The 19,099-nt window shown below is 33.0% G+C and overlaps 2 protein-coding genes across 22 annotated transcripts in view; one reads left to right on the top strand and one right to left on the bottom strand.

The window, feature by feature from the left end:
- Positions 1–19,099, bottom strand: part of SUPT3H (SPT3 homolog, SAGA and STAGA complex component) — a 465,972-nt gene that overhangs the window by 412,841 nt on the left and 34,032 nt on the right. The window contains exon 1 of one of the 16 annotated variants that reach the window (XM_070244692.1): positions 1,012–1,039. The exons of the other annotated variants lie outside the window; for them this stretch is intronic. The gene's annotated coding sequence lies outside the window, so the exon portion shown is untranslated. Of the gene's footprint in view, positions 1–1,011; positions 1,040–19,099 lie in introns of those variants that run through there. 16 annotated transcript variants of the gene reach the window in all.
- Positions 1,161–19,099, top strand: part of RUNX2 (RUNX family transcription factor 2) — a 315,448-nt gene continuing 297,509 nt past the window's right edge. For all 6 annotated transcript variants that reach the window (XM_023624252.2, XM_070244668.1, XM_070244666.1 and 3 more), the window contains exons 1-2: positions 1,161–1,343; positions 1,544–1,667. In XM_023624252.2, the coding sequence (XP_023480020.1) occupies positions 1,206–1,343; positions 1,544–1,667 (262 nt within the window). In that variant the 5' untranslated portion in view covers positions 1,161–1,205. The remainder of the gene's footprint in view (positions 1,344–1,543; positions 1,668–19,099) is intronic.

The following is a 19,099-nucleotide window of genomic DNA, read 5'->3' on the forward strand; positions in this document are numbered from 1 at the left end:
TTCTGAATCAGAATTAGCAAATCGAGATGACTAACATACTCTGTCTGTGTGCATTATTCCTTACTACACACAGCATTTTGTAATTTATTTCAAAGCTTCCATTATAAACAAAAAACACAACTTCTGTTAACCCACTCTATTCTGAGCTTATAAAATCTTATCGTGAACAATCTAAGTTACAATATAAGAATTTTACTTTATATATGTATAAGATTCTCTATCAAGGGCTCTGTTAAAGTTAATATCCAAATAAACTACTTCAAGACTTATACAAAATAAATACATTTCCTTGAAAAACAAAATTACAAGCATAAAGAAAACTAAGGTTCATTCAATAAACTATGTTACAATTCTTAACATTCATTTTTATAAGATCCTCAAACTGGTCATGAGATAAAGGTATACATAATATAAAAGATACTAATTACATTTAATCTTTATTGTAGGAGCCGGCATCTAATACTGATTATACATAAACTAGACAGACATGATTTAATATTTGTAAAGGAAACCCCAGACTAACACTTTCATGACAGCCAATTACAGTCAAGCCCAGCAAGCAGTTTGCAACCAGACCTTAAGAAAGGTAAACTTTTTTACAATGAGTTACAGATTCACAAGTTTAAGAAGACAAGAAAAAGAAAAACAGAAGGACTCCAATCACCCAGCAAATATGAAGCAGACCCCAGAATGTGATACAATCCAAAGATGTAAATTATTGTAAATCATCACTGTTGTTCAGAATTTCACATAGCCTCTTGCGCCAATTTTGCTCACTTTTCCACAGAGACAATAATGAACTAAATAAGAGGAGGAGGCACCAAAAAAAAAAAAAAAAAAAAAGTGGGAGTGGGAGGACAGAAAGGAAAGCCCTTAACTGCAGAGTTCTGCTCTACAAATGCTTAACCTTACAGGAGTTTGGGCTCCTTCAGCATTTGTATTCTATCCAAATCCTCATGAGTCACAAAAATTAAAAAGCTATATCCTTCTGGATGCCAGGAAGGGCCTTACCACAAGCCTTTTGTCAGAGAGAGAGAGAAAGAAAGAGAGAGCGCGCAAGAGCAAGGGGGGAAAAGCCACAGTGGTAGGCAGTCCCACTTTACTTTGAGTACTGTGAGGTCACAAACCACATGATTCTGTCTCTCCAGTAATAGTGCTTGCAAAAAAAAGGAGTTTTAAAGCTTTTGCTTTTTTGGATTGTGTGAATGCTTCATTCGCCTCACAAACAACCACAGAACCACAAGTGCGGTGCAAACTTTCTCCAGGAGGACAGCAAGAAGTCTCTGGTTTTTAAATGGTTAATCTCCGCAGGTCACTACCAGCCACCGAGACCAACAGAGTCAGTGAGTGCTCTCTAACCACAGTCTATGCAGTAATAGCAGGTCCTTCAAATATTTGCTCATTCGCTTTTTGTTTTGTTTCCTTGCTTTTCACATGTTACCAGCTACATAATTTCTTGACAGAAAAAAATAAATATAAAGTCTATGTACTCCAGGCATACTGTAAAACTAAAACAAGGTTTGGGTATGGTTTGTATTTTCAGTTTAAGGCTGCAAGCAGAATTTACAACAGAGGGTACAAGTTCTATCTGAAAAAAAAAGGAGGGACTATGGCATCAAACAGCCTCTTCAGCACAGTGACACCATGTCAGCAAAACTTCTTTTGGGGTAAGTGTTATCATATTTTAAAATCCTATAAGAGATGAACCTGTTAAACATAAAGGTATGTTTCTTGGATAAACTGCTAGCTTTTCTGGATAACATTATATTAAAGATCATAGTAATAATGCTATTTTGTTGAACTAAAAGTTGAAAAATGAAACTGCTGTACATATTTGCATTTGGCATCTGTACCTTATTTACTCCTCAGAGTAATGACTTGAATAGAAAAAATTAAGTTATCTCCTATTAGTCAAAATGTTTTCTAGAGTTATAGAAATGAGGTAATTAAAACAGTAAAGGAAAGTTTAATATCCTCATTAACCCTCACTGAAATAAAATTAGACACTAAATTAATCGAAGTATTATGAAGTATTCACTCCGGCAGCTCCCAATATTTGAGAAAACTTCAAAAAGAAAGCAATTTTACAAAACAGCAGACCACAGAATTATCTCGCATTATGCTCTACCATGTAAAACAGAGAAATAAACCTACAGTACAGTTAACATTTTAACCAGCTCAACTAAAACTCTTTTTATAATTTTAAATGCATCATAAGATATTTGCGTTTCTTTCTAAACAACTTTATATAACTGGTGCATATTTTCGACCGAAATAAAATTATGATAAGTGTGTAATGGCCATTTTTAAAAGATCTTTTATAGTTGCCCAGGATATCCAGGATATTAAAAAGTTCACAGAAGTCTTTAAAAGCTTGCATGCAATTGCATTTTTATATATAATTCTAATTTTACATCTACACACTATTATCCACATGTAGAACTCGCTATAAACACATAGCCATTGAAATGTCTAGAATTCTTTTAATCATATTCTTGGACCTACCAAAATGAATACCATTTAGTCTCATGAAAAATAAAACTCCGTGAGGATACCCTGCATGATTTAAAAGAGTCATACCTATTAAAACATGCTGGACTTTAAAAGAAAACAGGCATAATACAGTCCCCTAATATATAATTTCAAGTTAGTGCTGATACACAAAAGTAAACTACTTCAACATTCATCAGCTGACACGGTATTACAGTAAAACATCTAAACACTTACAAGATTTTCTTTATGATGTCCAACATGTTCCAACTACAAGGCAAGTTTATAAAGTTTTCTTTTATCCTTTAAAATAAATCCTTTTGCTGTGTATACCTATATTAACTTTGCTTTATAACTTACAACTAACGATTGGAGTTTCCTTTACTCCTCCTACTTCACACATTTTAACTGGCTACCAGAGGATCAGTCTTAGTTCAGGTCAAAGAGAAATAATTAAACCTGAAGAAGAAAAAAAGGTTTCTCTTAAAAGGGTGAGGAAATGTACTTTGCATTTTACGCAAAAAAAAGTAAAATTACCGCAGTGACTCTCTCAATATGTGTAAGAGGGACGCCTCAGTTATAATACATACAATATAATAATCACAGATTATTTTTTAAAAATTTAATGGTACATAATAAGCATTACTCTAAAAATGTCTGCGTTAAGGAGGCAGAACATATATACAACTAGACTGCATTACAGCCCATATTATAATTATAGCTTATACACGGGAACTTTTGCTGTTCCTATCCAAGAAGAGAAAAAAATGGTTAAAACTATTGTTATATAGAGGAATAACTTGAAACAGACATCACAAGCAGTTAAGTTACTCTTTCACAATGTTACTCTATTTTTTAAAAAATACATTTTTCTAACCAGATCTGGAACAACACAAGTTTCAAGGACTAACTCAGCATTAGAAGTAAAGTTATTAATATTGTCACAAAAAATATGTTAAAATGCTCCTTATTCTATCATACGAGAAATATATCTTATATTTCTGCGACATCCTTACTATTTCTACAGCAAAATTTCCAAAACTTAACCAAGTTTTTAAACAAGGCATAACAGTGAACTAAATGGATAAAGATCATCTTCTATCACATGTCACAGATTTTTAGACATCATAACTAATTCTTCCTCTTCTGAAAAGTGAAATTGACCCTCTCCCGTCCCCAAACAGTACTTCAGAGCCTGGACAGAGAATTTAAGATAAACCCACCACACCAAACTAATTACAGGTGGGCAGTGGACATTATGTGCAGGTTATCATCGCACTGTAAACATTTCCCCATTCTAAATAAAGTCGAAAACCTCACTTCAGGCTTTAGATTCTTATAATAATGATTATCAAAACAATCTAATCAAACGTCAGAAGGACATGTTCCAATTTTGTAAAATAGTTTTTTAAAGTTTAGGCTTTTCCTAGGTGAAGGACAAAACAGACGCTAACCAATTGCCTCACCTCAAATATAATGAGTGAAATGTGTGTGTGTGTGTGAGAGTGTGTGTGTGTGTGTGTGTGTGTGAGAGAGAGAAAGAGAGAGAGAGGGAGAGAGAGTGTGTGTGTTTTAGTGTCCTTGTTCTCACAGCATACCATTTATCTTGAATTCAACAAGAATTTTCACTCTGCACTACTCAAAATCTGTTGTTTATCATAAATAAAGACTGCTGAAAATGATAGTTGTGACTCATGGAGTATCCTACAATTAAGAACTTATTTATGAAAATATATCAGCTGACTGATTAAATTTCTACATAAAACCTTTGTAACTGACCACAGTGACTGACTGAACACGATATGTGAACACATTTCCAAAATAACAGTTGTGGTCCATGTCAATAACAATTTTATAGTTTCAAGATTTAATAGTGACAAAGTGTCATAACTTGCTTCTAAAATAAAAGAGTTAAATTCTAAAATCCAGGGAGACAATTCAAAAAGTCAAGAACCTACAGAGAAGATCACTGCAACATATACTAAAAGTTAAAAATGTCAATGCAATTCTCAAAGACTCGTATTATAAATTATTTTAAATTATAATAATCCTAATTTTACATGAAAAATTGTTAAAGATTTCACTGAAATTTTAAAAATATTTTAAAATGTAAAAGATTTAAAAGAAATTGCATAAAAATATTTTGTTTGCATGAACTTCCTGATACTCTCTAAATCAAAAGGCATGAAATATAGATGATTACACTATGATATATTTTATTTTGAAAGAACAAAAATTAATGTATTCAATTACACCCTTAAAACTAATCACTGATAGTTTGACTTGTTTAAATCAGTCACAGTGAAGTTAAATTCAGTAAGATAGAAATGTTCCAGTTTGTTAAAAGAACACTGAAATATTTGATGGTTAAATAAACTGCAGAGGGGCGAAAAAGCTAACTCATTGAAGGCACTAAGATTTTATCAAACACACAGAATTAATCTTTATTGAATAGAACCATTCACAAATCAAAACTCACTGTACTTCAAAACTTTCAAGCAGCACTAATCAATTACAAACCTTTTCTAGTGCTTCAAAACTCATGTGCTTTCAATTTTATACACTGGTGGTCCTCAAGTACTGTATTGGGGGTGAGTTAAGACATTCTGTATCACAACTTTTTTTTTCAACAAATATTCATCTAGAGGGCTTTTTTTTTTCCTCTCAAGAGCTGCTCACATGAAAACTGTGGTAATATTTTTATACTGTACTTCTTTGTTGAAACTAAATGTTAGGGGTTACCTAAATACCTCAACTGTATATACAAAAAAGGGAAAAGGTAAGTATTCATATAAAAAAATCCAATGGGACTCGATTATTTATTTTTGCATTTCCTATGATTAATGATGCACTCGTGCATATTTGAAAACTGATGGCAAAACAGGGTAACATCTCAAATTCCTCTCCAAAGCACACAAATAGCAACCTTCCACGCTCTTCTAACCCTTGTTCCAGGATACTCAAATGTGACAACTCTAAGTCAATAGTGAGGTCATGCAAAAACTCCTCAACAGCATTCCGATTGCAAATGCTGTTACCTAACAAAAGTCTTTAGGGATATTTTTACATTAAAAGTTCACATGGAACAGGCTACCTCTACAGTGTCTCTTTAAAAGTATTACACATATGGTCAAATAGACAAATACCTTCAATGTGAAAAAGTTCTTCCTGCAAATCATACAATTGTAAATGTGACAAAGCATAACTATATTTCTAGTCATTTACCAAGCAAGACTTACTATTAAACGGGTGCTAGCAAAACCAACGCTAATTTAGGCAGAGACTTCCCGCTAGGTTACCTTAACGCACTGGGTTTTTTTCCTCCTGTAGCAATGAATTCGGCTGAAGATAAAATTCTACCCAAAAAATCCCAATACCCTGTCATTAAACTCTTATAATAAGGATTACAATAAACTCTAATACTTAGTAATTCCTAAAGAGTAAAATATTCTAAGGTGTCTAAAGTATATGGAAATTCTTCATGAAATCTGAAATGTTTAATATTTTAAAACAAATCTTTAGAAAAGGAAGTCTCACACAATGAAAATATATACCTTAATACAATCTATTGACATTTCAAAGATTATGGAATTCAGTGGATATGTATTTGGATTAATATGTTACAATTCAAAAAATAATGGAGGAATTCTATTCAAAGGGAGTTTCCTTACAATTTTAACCACTGCTGACCACAAGCTTTTGTCCATTCAACAGCAAACACATATAAAAGAGGCCATACATTCCCAAATAACATTTTAAAGACCTGTAGAGCAATTGAGACTAAATGCTCTTTCATTACATTGTATACAGTACCTTCATCATATGTTCAATTCTTAGGTATTTCCTTCCCTTTAAACCTTCCTTCCCCTATTAATTAAAATTTCCTTCCCTTATTAAGAACATAGGATTCAAGGTTTGGAACAGTGTTGGATGGACGTAAGCAACACTAATCAAGCATTTCAGGTGTTTATTATTATTTTTGAACAGGATGTCAACTCTAAAGCATATTTTTTTCATAAATATGCTTTCTTCAATTAATATAAAAAACCTCATCATTTACCATGATATATAAAACAATTCCCAAACAAGATAAAGCTGTAGAATTAAAAGAGTCCTTTAAAGGCCAGTTGCCACATAAGCATTTAATACTTGCCATGAAAAAAAATTCGTTATTCATACATTTCCTATAAATACCCTATGTTCTTCTTAATACACATAAATCCCACATCCAATATATAGTCCAGGACCAAAAATCCTAACAAGCATGATTCTGCCTCTAATAAAAAGAGGAGAAATGTTAGTTTATCTTGATTAAATGATTTTCATTTCTTAAATCAATTGCTGACAAAACAAGGAATTCTGCACTATATAGACATATTAAGTAAACGCAATTTTTAATAATGTTTAAGATATTTTTAAATTATTATATTGACGTCAGAAAATTTACCAAGTTAACATTATTCTCAGACATGTATTTAGGATTATTGTGGCAACTAGTTTAAAGACTCTGTTATCTGTACTATGTCTATTACCATCTCTTAAGAAATTATACATAAGAGTTACATTTTGATGTGACATTCCTAACAAGGTATATCTAAACATCTTGTGCAAGGCAAATAATTTTTACCACAAAAATCAAATAAATTAATTTTATTTTACTTTTCAGTTAAACTGCTTTTGTTTTTTACATCAATGGTGTAAAATCACTACACTATCAACTATAAAAATATATTTACATAAAAGACTAAGTTAAAATTTCAAAAATTTACATATACATTTATAGGTTCCTCTAAAATTATATGAACCATGAGTGTGCCAAACCATTGTTTACATATCCCTTATACAGATATCTTATAACTAAATCCATTTTGTGGTTCAGTAAAAGCAGGTGGGGGGGAGCAAAAAAAGGAAAAATGCTAGCCAAATCACAATAACAATCATCAACAAGGTTTAAAAACATATATATGCACAGTCTTTCTTTGGAAAAATTAGAATGATGATGTTGTGGTATTCCACAAAACTTTATATAGTCAAGAACATAGCTTTATACTGAAACAAAGTATCGGGCACATAAATACAACTTAAATTTCTTTCAACTATCAGCCCAGGCTCAAAATTTTAATACATAGCATATGCATTTGCACGTGCATATGAATGCATATACAAGTGACTATACAACTTGGGACAATGATTGAGAACTAGGAAAAACAACAATTGTAAATCATTTAACTGAGGTATTGCTTGGGGTTCATTTGTGAAAGGTAATCAATTACTTTTTGCATGTACACTAACAGAGAAATGTCAACCTGTAAAACCAATAACAGAGATCAGGCATCTATTGGGAAATTCAAGATAAAAATAATCAAAAACTATACTTGTAAAACCCAAGGATGTTATTTTCCAGTCATAAACTTAAATGATTAAAAACTGTTATCAGTTAAATTATTACAGTTCACAAGGGCAAATACGAATGTAATTAATCTGCTAACAGATACCTATTTATGGACATTATCTCAAAGAACAACTCTGCCTTGGAGCTAAACAGGTATTTCTTCTATATATTTACTCATTGCCCATGCAACCTGAGTAAACAATTCCAATTAGGCTTTTGATTTTTAATTTGGTTATTTTGTTTCAATAGAAATAATTATAATTAATTTTATTTTTAAATTTCTCTACTTAACTTTCCAATTTAAACTTCAAATTTCTGGGATAATCTTTAAGTGAAAAGATTATTTCTACCAAATGATTAAAAATTACTTAAATGAATCTAAACAAAGTGAATTCACCATGAAGCTGAAAAGAAACGATAATAAAGAGCTATATTTTACAAATAATATTCTAACCCACTGGGTTAAACCCACTGGCATTAGTGTAACTTGACCCCAGAAAACCGACACATGAGCATCAAAAAGATACAGGGTGCAGATTTCATTTAAGCAATAATAATTTTATTATAAGATTTTTTTTGTAAATACAACCCAAAGAAAATTTATTTTGTGAAGAAAAGTGAATTCTCATTTTATCTCATGTAAACGTATCAGATTACAGAAATCTGCACTCTTATAGACCACAGAAAGAAAACTTCTTGAAGCTAATAATCTACAGTGTATCAATCACTGTGTTTTTCACAGAAAAGATAATTGTAAAAGTATACAGCATTTCATACTAAGGATCTCAAGACCCAATTCAAAAATATTAAGATGTTATAAGGAGATATCTACATGAAAATTTCCATCAAGACAGCAGCATCCTAACACTAGGCAAGATACTTGGTTACAAAAGGTAATCTAGTAAGATTAATTTTTATCTCTGATGAAATCTGTAAAGCTTTCAGGTAATTCAGCTTTTGACAAAATGCAGAGAAAACTGCTACTGTTCTTAGGAATACAGAGTTCAATACAAAAATGAAAATATTTAAGACGATCCATAAAGCAGATGCTACTTAGAAAGACAATGTACTAGAGTACATTTGTAAAGCAATATAAATATAAAAGTCAATGTAATTCAAACCTTTGATCATTAATCCAACCTTCTCTCCATCATAGAAACTCCTCTTTTTCCTATTATTAAAACTCCACTGTTCACAGAGAATTCTTTACATTCCCCCAGTTGTTAAACTAAACACACATATGTTCTCTCTCTCTGTATTTTAGGAGGAAAATTTCACATTTTCAAAAATTTTTACTATTAGTATCCACCTCATTTAAAAAATGTTATCTAAGCTAGATAGGAAAAATCGGTATTGTGGAAAGAACATATTTCTTGATTTAGTAATAAAGATTTAACAATATATTTCCCTTATAATACGCATAAGCATATTGTAGAATATTTTAGCACACGAATGGGACCTGAGAAAACACACAAGGAGATTAGTTTTAAACTATCATTCACGAGTATTCAGAAAAAACTGAGCCATATGCTGATTATTAGGCTTGTTTTTATTTTTATAAATATTCTTATTTTTAAAAATATAATGATAAATCACAATATATCAAAACACAGAAATATTTTTTAAGAGAGCAAAATATTTGGCTTAAATTGCTAAATTATTTAATTGTTAAATGATTAAACCACTCTATGTATGTTTATACATGTAAAAAATTTTTACTGAGACATGTTCAAACCATTTTCTTTACTATGAAATAAAATCATGTGCTCCAACAAATAATGTAACAAAATACTTTTGATAAAGTATTTATTTACAGAGTAATTATATAGTACACGTACAAAATGATAGGAAGAGATTTTCCATAATACATATGTGTAACTCAAGTTTTCCAGCTTGATTTAAACCTTATTCAGCCAAATACATGGTGAATTCACTGCATTTCCATGATCCAAAAACATCGAATACCCTCAATGCTGTTTTAAAGGAAGCTTTAAGAAAAATCATCTTATTATTACAAGCTGACAGAAATACATTTTTTGAAAAGTAACTGTGGGAACAGTGTGATCTGAAAACTTACAGATAAACTTAAAACTTACATACTCAAACATACGAAAAGAACAAGAAAACAGCAAACAAATGCATAAAACTCCACCTAGCAACAATACCATACTAAGCAGCCAACCCTGAACATAGTAGAAATACATATGTTTTTTAAATAAATACTCAAATTAAAGTTTGTCTTTTGAACTGCTCAAACGAACAGATAACATTCCAGTCACTACAGAATTTTCTTCTAAACTGGCAAGACATAAAAGAATCACATCTAATTCCTAATTTTGCAATTATAATGTGTGATACTTTCTTTAATCATAAGACTACTATTTATTCTAAACTGGCTGGAAAGGCTCGCCCATTGCATTTTTCCTGTACGTACCTCTTCCTTATCAATTATGGTGTATCTTCAGCATTCGGAAAAAAGAAAAAAAAAAGCTTCAAAACTTTAACTGAGTTTAAAACACATCATGAAATCAATATACAGAGGGCTACTTTAAAAATATTCATTTCTAGAAGGCCAGAAAATCTTACTTTTTTTAAGCTGATGCATCTACACATAGAAAGCAACTTTTAGTAAGTTCTTTTGCTACGCCATAATGATCTGCTCCAGAAACTCGAGGGTACCTGAAACAACGGGCTACCTGTTCTAGCTATGCTTAGGAATGTGTCCAAATCATTTTTATTGATTTAACCTTTATAGGAATGCTACATATCCTCAGAGCAAAACATTTTGAATGTATTTATAATATGATACACACTTCTGAGAAACCATGAAAAAGAAAGCTAAAAACAAATCTAGATACTTCTCCACCCTTGGTTGTTACGAGTTTATTTTTGCTTACTTGAAACACTATCAACAGACTTTCATATTAAATAATTCTATTTAGGAAAACTTACTTTGGCACCACTGTAAGCAGAAATAAAAATTTATTTTGGAAAAAAAGTGCATTTAAATAAATTCTGACTTTCAGAAATAAAATGCCTAAGTTGACAATGATGTCACACCTACAAATTTCAACGGATTCTAAATACTCCTTTCATACATTAGTCCTTTAGTCACACATTAATCACGGAACCTACAAACATATCAAACTTAAAGAATTTAGTCCTTATTGAAAAGACAAAGTTGTCCACTAGTTTACATTCTGAGAGTTTACAGAGAAAGTTCTGTGCGGCCTATCTCTCTAGCTTTCTGCAAGTGGTACTTTACTAATGGCTTCAGCAGCTAATGCCTGCATTAGTTATGTTTGCCAAATAATAATTCACAATATTATGCTTCCTCACATTATGGTTCATCATTCGTTAACTTGAACCTCACCTCTAAAGAAGTTATACTTTCACTGCAAACTATTCCCTTAAAAAGGCAAACAACTTTTGAGCATTTCCAGATGTAGCACTCAAAAAAAAAGAAAAATCATAGGCAAATTCAAAGAATTCTAAAATCGTTAATAAAAATGTAGTAAACCTGGAGTCACTAGTTATTACTTCAATGATCATCTATAAGTTTAAAAGCTGAATGTACTATATATCAAATTAAGAAACTCAGGGTAGAGCACTAATGATTTCAGGTAGCTGCCAGGAGATAAAACGACCAAGCGTATTTCAGTGTGAGACGAGATTCTACTGAACTGGAATTTCTGAAGCTCTGACAATTACTGAACACGCAAGAATAAAATCATAACGCTATCTTTTTCAAACAGTTAACTTTTTTTTCCTGGGTAATATAAATTTGGGTTTGGATACATTATTTTCATCTTGTCAAGAATTTTTTATAAAACATCCAAGCATGCATGAGATTATGCTAAACTAAAATTAAAATAATTTACATGCAGCCTACTTCTCTGGAGCAGGGCTGGGGCTAGAGTGAGGCATGCAGGCGGCCAGGGCACAGCATTTATCCTCAGAGCACAACCCCACAAGAGAGCTCCTCCTTAAATGTCCTGCCCTAGGCACTCTGCTTGCCTCACCGGAGGCCCCGGTCCTGCTCTGGACACACACTCATGTAAACCCTTTCATGAGACACATTCTAAGCAAAGTATCATAAAACATAGAAGTATGATAAGAATAAGAAAATTTATATGTTTAACAGCCTATCTTATTTATATTTTTCTAAAGATTAAAAAAAGACCCACTCAAACTTAAATGTAAATACACATTTAAAAGTTGATCATTTGATATTCCAATGAGTAGGTGGAGTTTCTGAGATAGCACAGTCAACAAATTTTCTTTAAAGATGACTTATATTTGCCATAAATATCATTCAAAGTAAACTAAGTGGCCTTATTACTTTACCATAAGAATTTAAAAGAAGGATTGAGTCTGTCCCATTAAAGGGTTCCCAGGGTTACACATGACGTGCTACAGCCCAGTGGAACCCACACCCACTGATCAACAGAACCCCCTGAGGAGCAGGTCTTGGGGAGGGTGGGGAGAAGAGAGGGAGGGCTTTGAGAATTTTTTCAAACAAAACTCTGCAGGTAAATTAGCTAAGTTTGAGAGCCAATATAGCAAACTTTTAATACACCAAGAAATAAGCTAAAGACAAGATATATATAAAAATATAAAAATTTCCAAACCGTCTCCCCCTAAACATTTGTAAAACTTATTTATAAGAAATAAAACATTAAAATTTCAGTTTGTTACTTCCCTTCCCTTTCTTCAAGTAGAGATGTTAGTTAGCTAATGGTGATGCGTCCAACAAGTAATATTAATAAGAAAAACAGAAGCATAGACAATTCAATAAGATGAACACAGCCCCCCAAAATTAATATTTTCCTTTCTCTTTTCAGTTCAAATAGCTATTCTAACCATATAATCAATCTATTCTAAAAACAATATTTTAAACTTTAAATTCATTTAATTAAGCCCACATTAACATATTTTAAGACAATCTATGTGCCTAGCATACCTCCATGATCTTTAGAGTACACCTTAATTGAAACTGGACTTTGGTTCTAGGTTAGCTTCTCTTTGTTGGCTCCTTACCATGCCAGGCACTGTGCTACACCACTTAGAAATATTATTTCCTTTAATTCTCATAACCCCCTTATATGAGTTGGGTATTATAATTATTTACAGACGAGGAAACTAAAAATGAGGTAATAAAACCTGCCCAAGGCCACACAGTTGAAGAGCTGGGATTCAAACCGAAGCCTTCTTCACTCTTAATTATTACCTTATAGTGTTATATACAACCTTAATGCAGTTACTTTCTAATCCCCAACTTCATCTATAAAGGTATTAGTTCTCAGAAATATAATTTGAAGTTATTAAACTGACAAAATACAAAAAGAGAGATAATCTTTGAGTCTCCAAATTCTACCCAAGTATATGTTTAAGTAATACTGATCAGTGAGAACCAAAGAAATTAAGAAAAAATAAAACTTAAGAGTGTACCAAAGGTAAGATTTCGGTCAGAATTGATCAGAAAATGAAAGTTCCAAAGAATTAAATAATTCTTAACCAATTATTACAATCAATAATCTTATTCAATGTCCATACCACACAGTATATACTTCATGTGCTATGAAAATACTATTTTAGGAGTTAAAAAATTAAATTCTTAAATTGAACACAGGGAATTTGTGATACTCATTTATAAAATTAAAACAATAATGGTTTCAATCATGGGTTTTTGGTGTCAGTCGGATCTGTAGTCAAATCCTAGTTCCTATAATTATCCATAATACTCCCTTTACCATGGTCTCATTGTCCTACCTAAAAATGCCTATATGCCCACACTTATACTAAGTGACAAGACAACCTTAACTTCTAAGTCTTAATTTCTAATCAGAATTTCCTTAATTCTTATTCACTTAAATATTTGATGTTCCCAAAGATCCACTGATAAGGGTACATTTTTCTTTGCCTACCAAAGAGATTATGTACATGATTCTAGGAAGCAAATCTTTAACATGTACTGTTCATCTCAATTTCATCCATAACCATTTCTCCATTATTATTCAAAACAAAAATTCTTAGAGAAGCCACAAAAGAGCTCCAGCTGCTTTTTTTCTGGCAGAGGGTAGGAATAAAGCTGTGAGATTATATTTCTCAGTCTATACGGATCCACTGAGAGAAGATGCCCTCACCAGAAGCTATAGGAGATGGCAGGTAGGTGAGACATCTTACCAAAGAATAAACAACTGAGAAGAGAAGGCTGTTTGAGCATCTAGAAATGTCAAAAGACTTCTCCAATCATTCGGCATCCATATTTAATTTGATATGTAATGCTTCAATGATGAAACCAACTTTAAAAAGCCTTAATAAGGTAGAATCATTTCTTAAAATTAAATAAATACATATGCAAGTATAAAATCATAGATACAACATTTTAGAAAAGTAACCGTGTAAACTGGCACCCTATCTAGCAATGGAGGCAAAAAGTTAAAAAAAGATTTGATTAGAAATAAAAGCTGATAGGGTAAGATAATTCATTGACTTTAGTTTAAAATCCACAATTGTTCACATTTATTTCATCAGAAGTCACTACAAAGATATGATAAAAGAAAGAAAGGGTTTTGTGTGCAACCAGAATAGTCTACCAATGAAGCAGAGAATAAATTTAAGAATGACATGGTGATTTAGTAGTCATTAATCTAGTAGGAAAAAAATCAAGCCTGGATGTGAAAAATGTGGGCAAGTTAAAGAGATATTACAAAGAAACTAGCAGAAGAATTTGGCAGCAGTTATTGGGAAGGGCTAAGAATAAGGAATATGAATTGCAGCCTAGGAGAGAATGGCGATGTTGCCAACAATTAAGAGAAAAATAGGAAAGAGTAAAGTAGAAAGGATTTTGTCTTTGCCAGTATTAAAGTTGTGCTTAGTGGGAAAAAATAGGATACTAATTATATATAACACAATCTCACTTTTTTTAATTATATAGCGGTGTGCATGCATATGAGGAACTCAAAATAATAACGATCATTTTGTTTAGATAACAGAATTATGGAAGACTGGTTTTTTATACTTGCCAATAGTTTTCAACTAAAAAAATTAATATATATTACAAATTTAAAAATTTACTTGACAGTATGCTTTAACGTTTAAAAAGCTTATTTCTCCTGAACCCATACAACAAATCTGGTACTGGGAACAATGTTGGGTTTTCTCCCCACATGCTCAAGTTGTAAGAAATAGAGCAAATTCCTACAATTAGAAAAACTAATTTTATGTGGGAAAATCAGTTTCACGAAAACCACAGAATCTGATGGAAACATGATAGACCTAGCGAGGGTTTTGGTGTCATTTAAGTTTAAATCACAGTTATACCAATTTCTATAAAACCTTGAGCAAGCTACTTAAGCACTCTCAATTTCTTCATCCATAAAAACATCACCATCTACTTTGAAAATTTTCTGTGAAAATTAAATAAGATAACACATGTAAAGTGCCTATATCCAATTAGAAAAAGTCATTGCAGTTATTACACAGAACCAACTTTCCAAGCCTTAAATCCTCTTAAGAGTCTAAATTTGACTACTCACAGTGTGGTCCACAGACCAGCAGCATCAGCATCACCCGAAAACTTGTATAAAAATGCAGAACCTCAGGCCCCACCCCAGACTTTCTGAATCAGAATCTGCATTTTCACAAGATCCCCAGGAAAAACAAAGTTTGAGAAGCCCTCTTCAAAACAACATTCAATTAAGGAGTGCCCAACTTGTCTATATATTACCAGCTCCCTGAAGCTGTCTACTCCATCTCTGCTCCGGAGTTCTTTCTGATGCTGTGTGAAGAGCACCTGGTAGTTTACTCCTAATTCGTCATTCTGAAAGACTTTTAAGAAATTGAGGGGCCGGCCCGGTGGTGCAACAGTTAAGTGTGCACGTTCCGCTTCAGCGGCCCAGGGTTCGCCAGTTCGGATCCCGGGTGCGGACATGGCACCACTTGGCAAACCATGCTGTGGTAGGCATCTCACATATACAACAGAGGAAGATGAGCATGAATGTTAGTTCAGGGCCAGTCTTCCTCAGCAAAAAGAGGAGGATTGGCGGCAGATGTTAGCTCAGGGCTAATCTTCCTCAAAAAAAAAACAAAAAGAAAAAAAGAAATTGACAGAAAGTCTAATCTACTTCCACTTCCAAAAGACTTTCCAAACCTGAAGAGAGTTCACCCCTCAATTTATCCACTATGACTGAAAAAGAGGATCCTGTGGCACATAACTCTCTTTTAAATCAATGTCTTCAGTAATTTGAGACATTTTGTAAATTATTAAGCTGCACAACTCTATTAACTAGCTATCAGTCTATACTTATGCATGTTGTCAATGGAGGCTTACCACAAACTTGTCAAATGCCTTACTGAAGTGTAGAAACACTGTATCTGTCCCATGCTCCTGAGCCAGCGATCTAGGAGCCCTGACACAGCATGGAGATGGGAGGCATGGCCACTGCTGAGGAAAATCATTTGGCTTCTAGCACTCACCGTTAAGGTGGCTCACAAATCATGTCTTTAATAACCCATTCTAGAATCTTAGCCAGCAGAGGCCTCAAGCTAACAGGTCTGCAGACTTTCATTTTGCAACTAATTTCTCTCTTCGATATTTTATACTAATTGTTTACTCTTAGGTATTTTACAATCACAGGTGCCTATTCTTGTCTTTTTTCCCTTCCATGACTACTGACACAACAAAACAGGAAATATAGAAGACAACTGTATATATGAAAACCTGTCAGGCAAAATAGTAATTCAAGTTTCCTAAATTAGAGGAATAAAAGGTAGTATGAAGTAGACAGGACAAAGGGAAAGAACATGTGCTAGACTCAGCAGTTCACTAAGACTATGACAGAGCTCCTCCACATTTATCTCCTCTGAAGGAATTGCTTAGACTGCATTAAGGAGAACATTCAACTTTCTTTTATTTCTTATACAGTGGGGAATTCCCTCATTTTCTCAACCTAAATTTCCCCTTACCTACATACTGATTCTGGCTCTCCACCCATTCATGCACTGCTTTGTTCTTTTCATTCTCCTCTCTGAACTTTGTTTTCATTCTTGTTCATTTGAGCACTGCATTCGATTCCAAACTTCCAGTGGAGAGCCCATATCTGTAGATTTCCCTTTGAATATCACCTAGAATAGTCACATAAACAATTAAGAACTTAATTGCCTTATGATAGGCACATCAATAATGATTAAGAGCCCAGAGAAAGATACGCTTACCACAAATTTAAAATCCATTAAAAATTAAGAACGGAGAAAAGCAGATCAACCTTTTCGGGTAAGAAAGTTGTGTACGAACCAGCACGTTTTCTCTTGGCTGGGAAGGCTTAGAGGAAAAGACCTGAATGTGAAAGGTCTTTAAGATGAAAGAGGAATACACTTAGTGGATGGAGAAAGGAACGTCACTTAAGAAATAAAGAAAGTGATAAGCCAAGACCCAGAGCTAAGACAAGGGAGAGAATAAACCAAGTGGAAAGTAGAGAATTTTTAACTCTCTGAAGTACAAGGGAGTATTCATAAGCAGGGTGGTTTAGTAGTGGCGATACACTACTCTGTAAAGCAGGCTCTATTCCTGTGAGTTTAGAGGTCTCCACTCAATCTAACTGAATCAAAATCTAGAAAACTGATGTATGTTAACAAAAGGAGCTGCGTATTAAAATGTTCCTTATGACCAGTATCTACTTGCTCAAAGCACCCTAATATCTAATAGGTAGCCCTACAAAGGAAACAAAATTAAAATTAAAAAGTATGATAGCCAGGAAATCAGAAAGTCAAAGAAAGAATAATTCTAGTCACAGGATATGTTCTTAATAAATTATTTCTCTTGATGTCTTTACATTATTTAATTTTCTGGTTTTCTCCAAGCTTCTCACCTCATCCCAATTTTTTCTAGTATAGTATGAGTTTTAAAGCTCTAAGCTGCAAGTCGGGAGAACTCAGATCTAGTTACAGAGTTATCATGTTATCATGACATGAGAAGCTGAAACACTTAGTTTTTCTGGGCCTCAGTTTCATCACTTGCCAGGTCTGAACTACGTAACACGCTCTAAGGCTTTTCCAAATTCTATGTTTCTGCCATATTTATTATATTCTGGATAGAAGATTACTTCCAACAGTATTTCCTGGTCAGCATAAGGCCACCCACAGCAGACATCATGGTACAAGGCATTTTTTCCCACTGAGACCCTGTATAATCACAATCCTTCTCAACTCAGGTCTTCAGGGAGCCACTAATAAACAATAGGAATTTGTGGACAAGAAGAAAGCTTTTTACCATTCCATGCCTGAGGGTTTATATTTTCATTCAAAATTCAATTTCTTCTTCCTGACTTTCATTTAACCATGCTCAATTCTACTAAATCCTTGACATCTATCTTTTACTTTGGGTCTTTGTTTCTGCAGTCCTAGATCCACATTTTAGGAAAGCACTAGCAGGGCAGTGATTAAGAAGTAGAAAAGGTAATGAAAAAGGCAGATAAATGGAAGAACTTCATCCTAGAGCCCTTTTCCTTTCCTGCATGGCTTTAGGAAAAATAACTTCACCTCTTTGTGCCTTAGCTTCATCATCTGTGAAACAGGAGAACTAGCCACTGACCTGCCCTGCCTCATATGGAAGTCTTGAGAATTAAATGAGACAAAAGATGTCAAACTAGTAATAAAAATCTCAAGCATATAAATATAAGTTATTATAATATAGTACTATAAAAAAAAACAAGGTCAAATTTCTAGTCACTTGACTAAAAGAATAACTTGTGCCTTTAAATGGCAATGCAGGATATGGGTTGGCCAGTTGTTTACCAGAGACTAAACCAAGTAGTATTGAAGGCTAACCCTTGTGAAGTAACATTTACTTCAAAGTTATTCTGTCTATGCATTCCTCTAGCTCAACGGGTCTCATCTTTTTTATAATGTAAAATATACATGTAGTGATTACCATTTGTTCCTATGATGTATATCTGTTTATAAATTATATACATCTGTTATCTTTCTAACATTATTTACCTTGTAATTCTTCATGAAAATAGAAATTTTAAGGTCTAAAAATATATATAAGCTATGAAACTGTCTCTTCAAACACCAAGTTTTAAAACGCAAACATAATCTAGAAGACAAATAAAGGCAGAGCTGCTCTGATTAAAGTGGTAATGAGGGACCAGACACGTGGAGGTCCGTGATGACACTCCTATGGTTCCAGTAAGCACAAACTGAAACCACTAA

The sequence above is a fragment of the Equus caballus genome, chromosome 20, assembly GCF_041296265.1.
Source record: "Equus caballus isolate H_3958 breed thoroughbred chromosome 20, TB-T2T, whole genome shotgun sequence".
Taxonomy (NCBI): domain Eukaryota; kingdom Metazoa; phylum Chordata; class Mammalia; order Perissodactyla; family Equidae; genus Equus; species Equus caballus.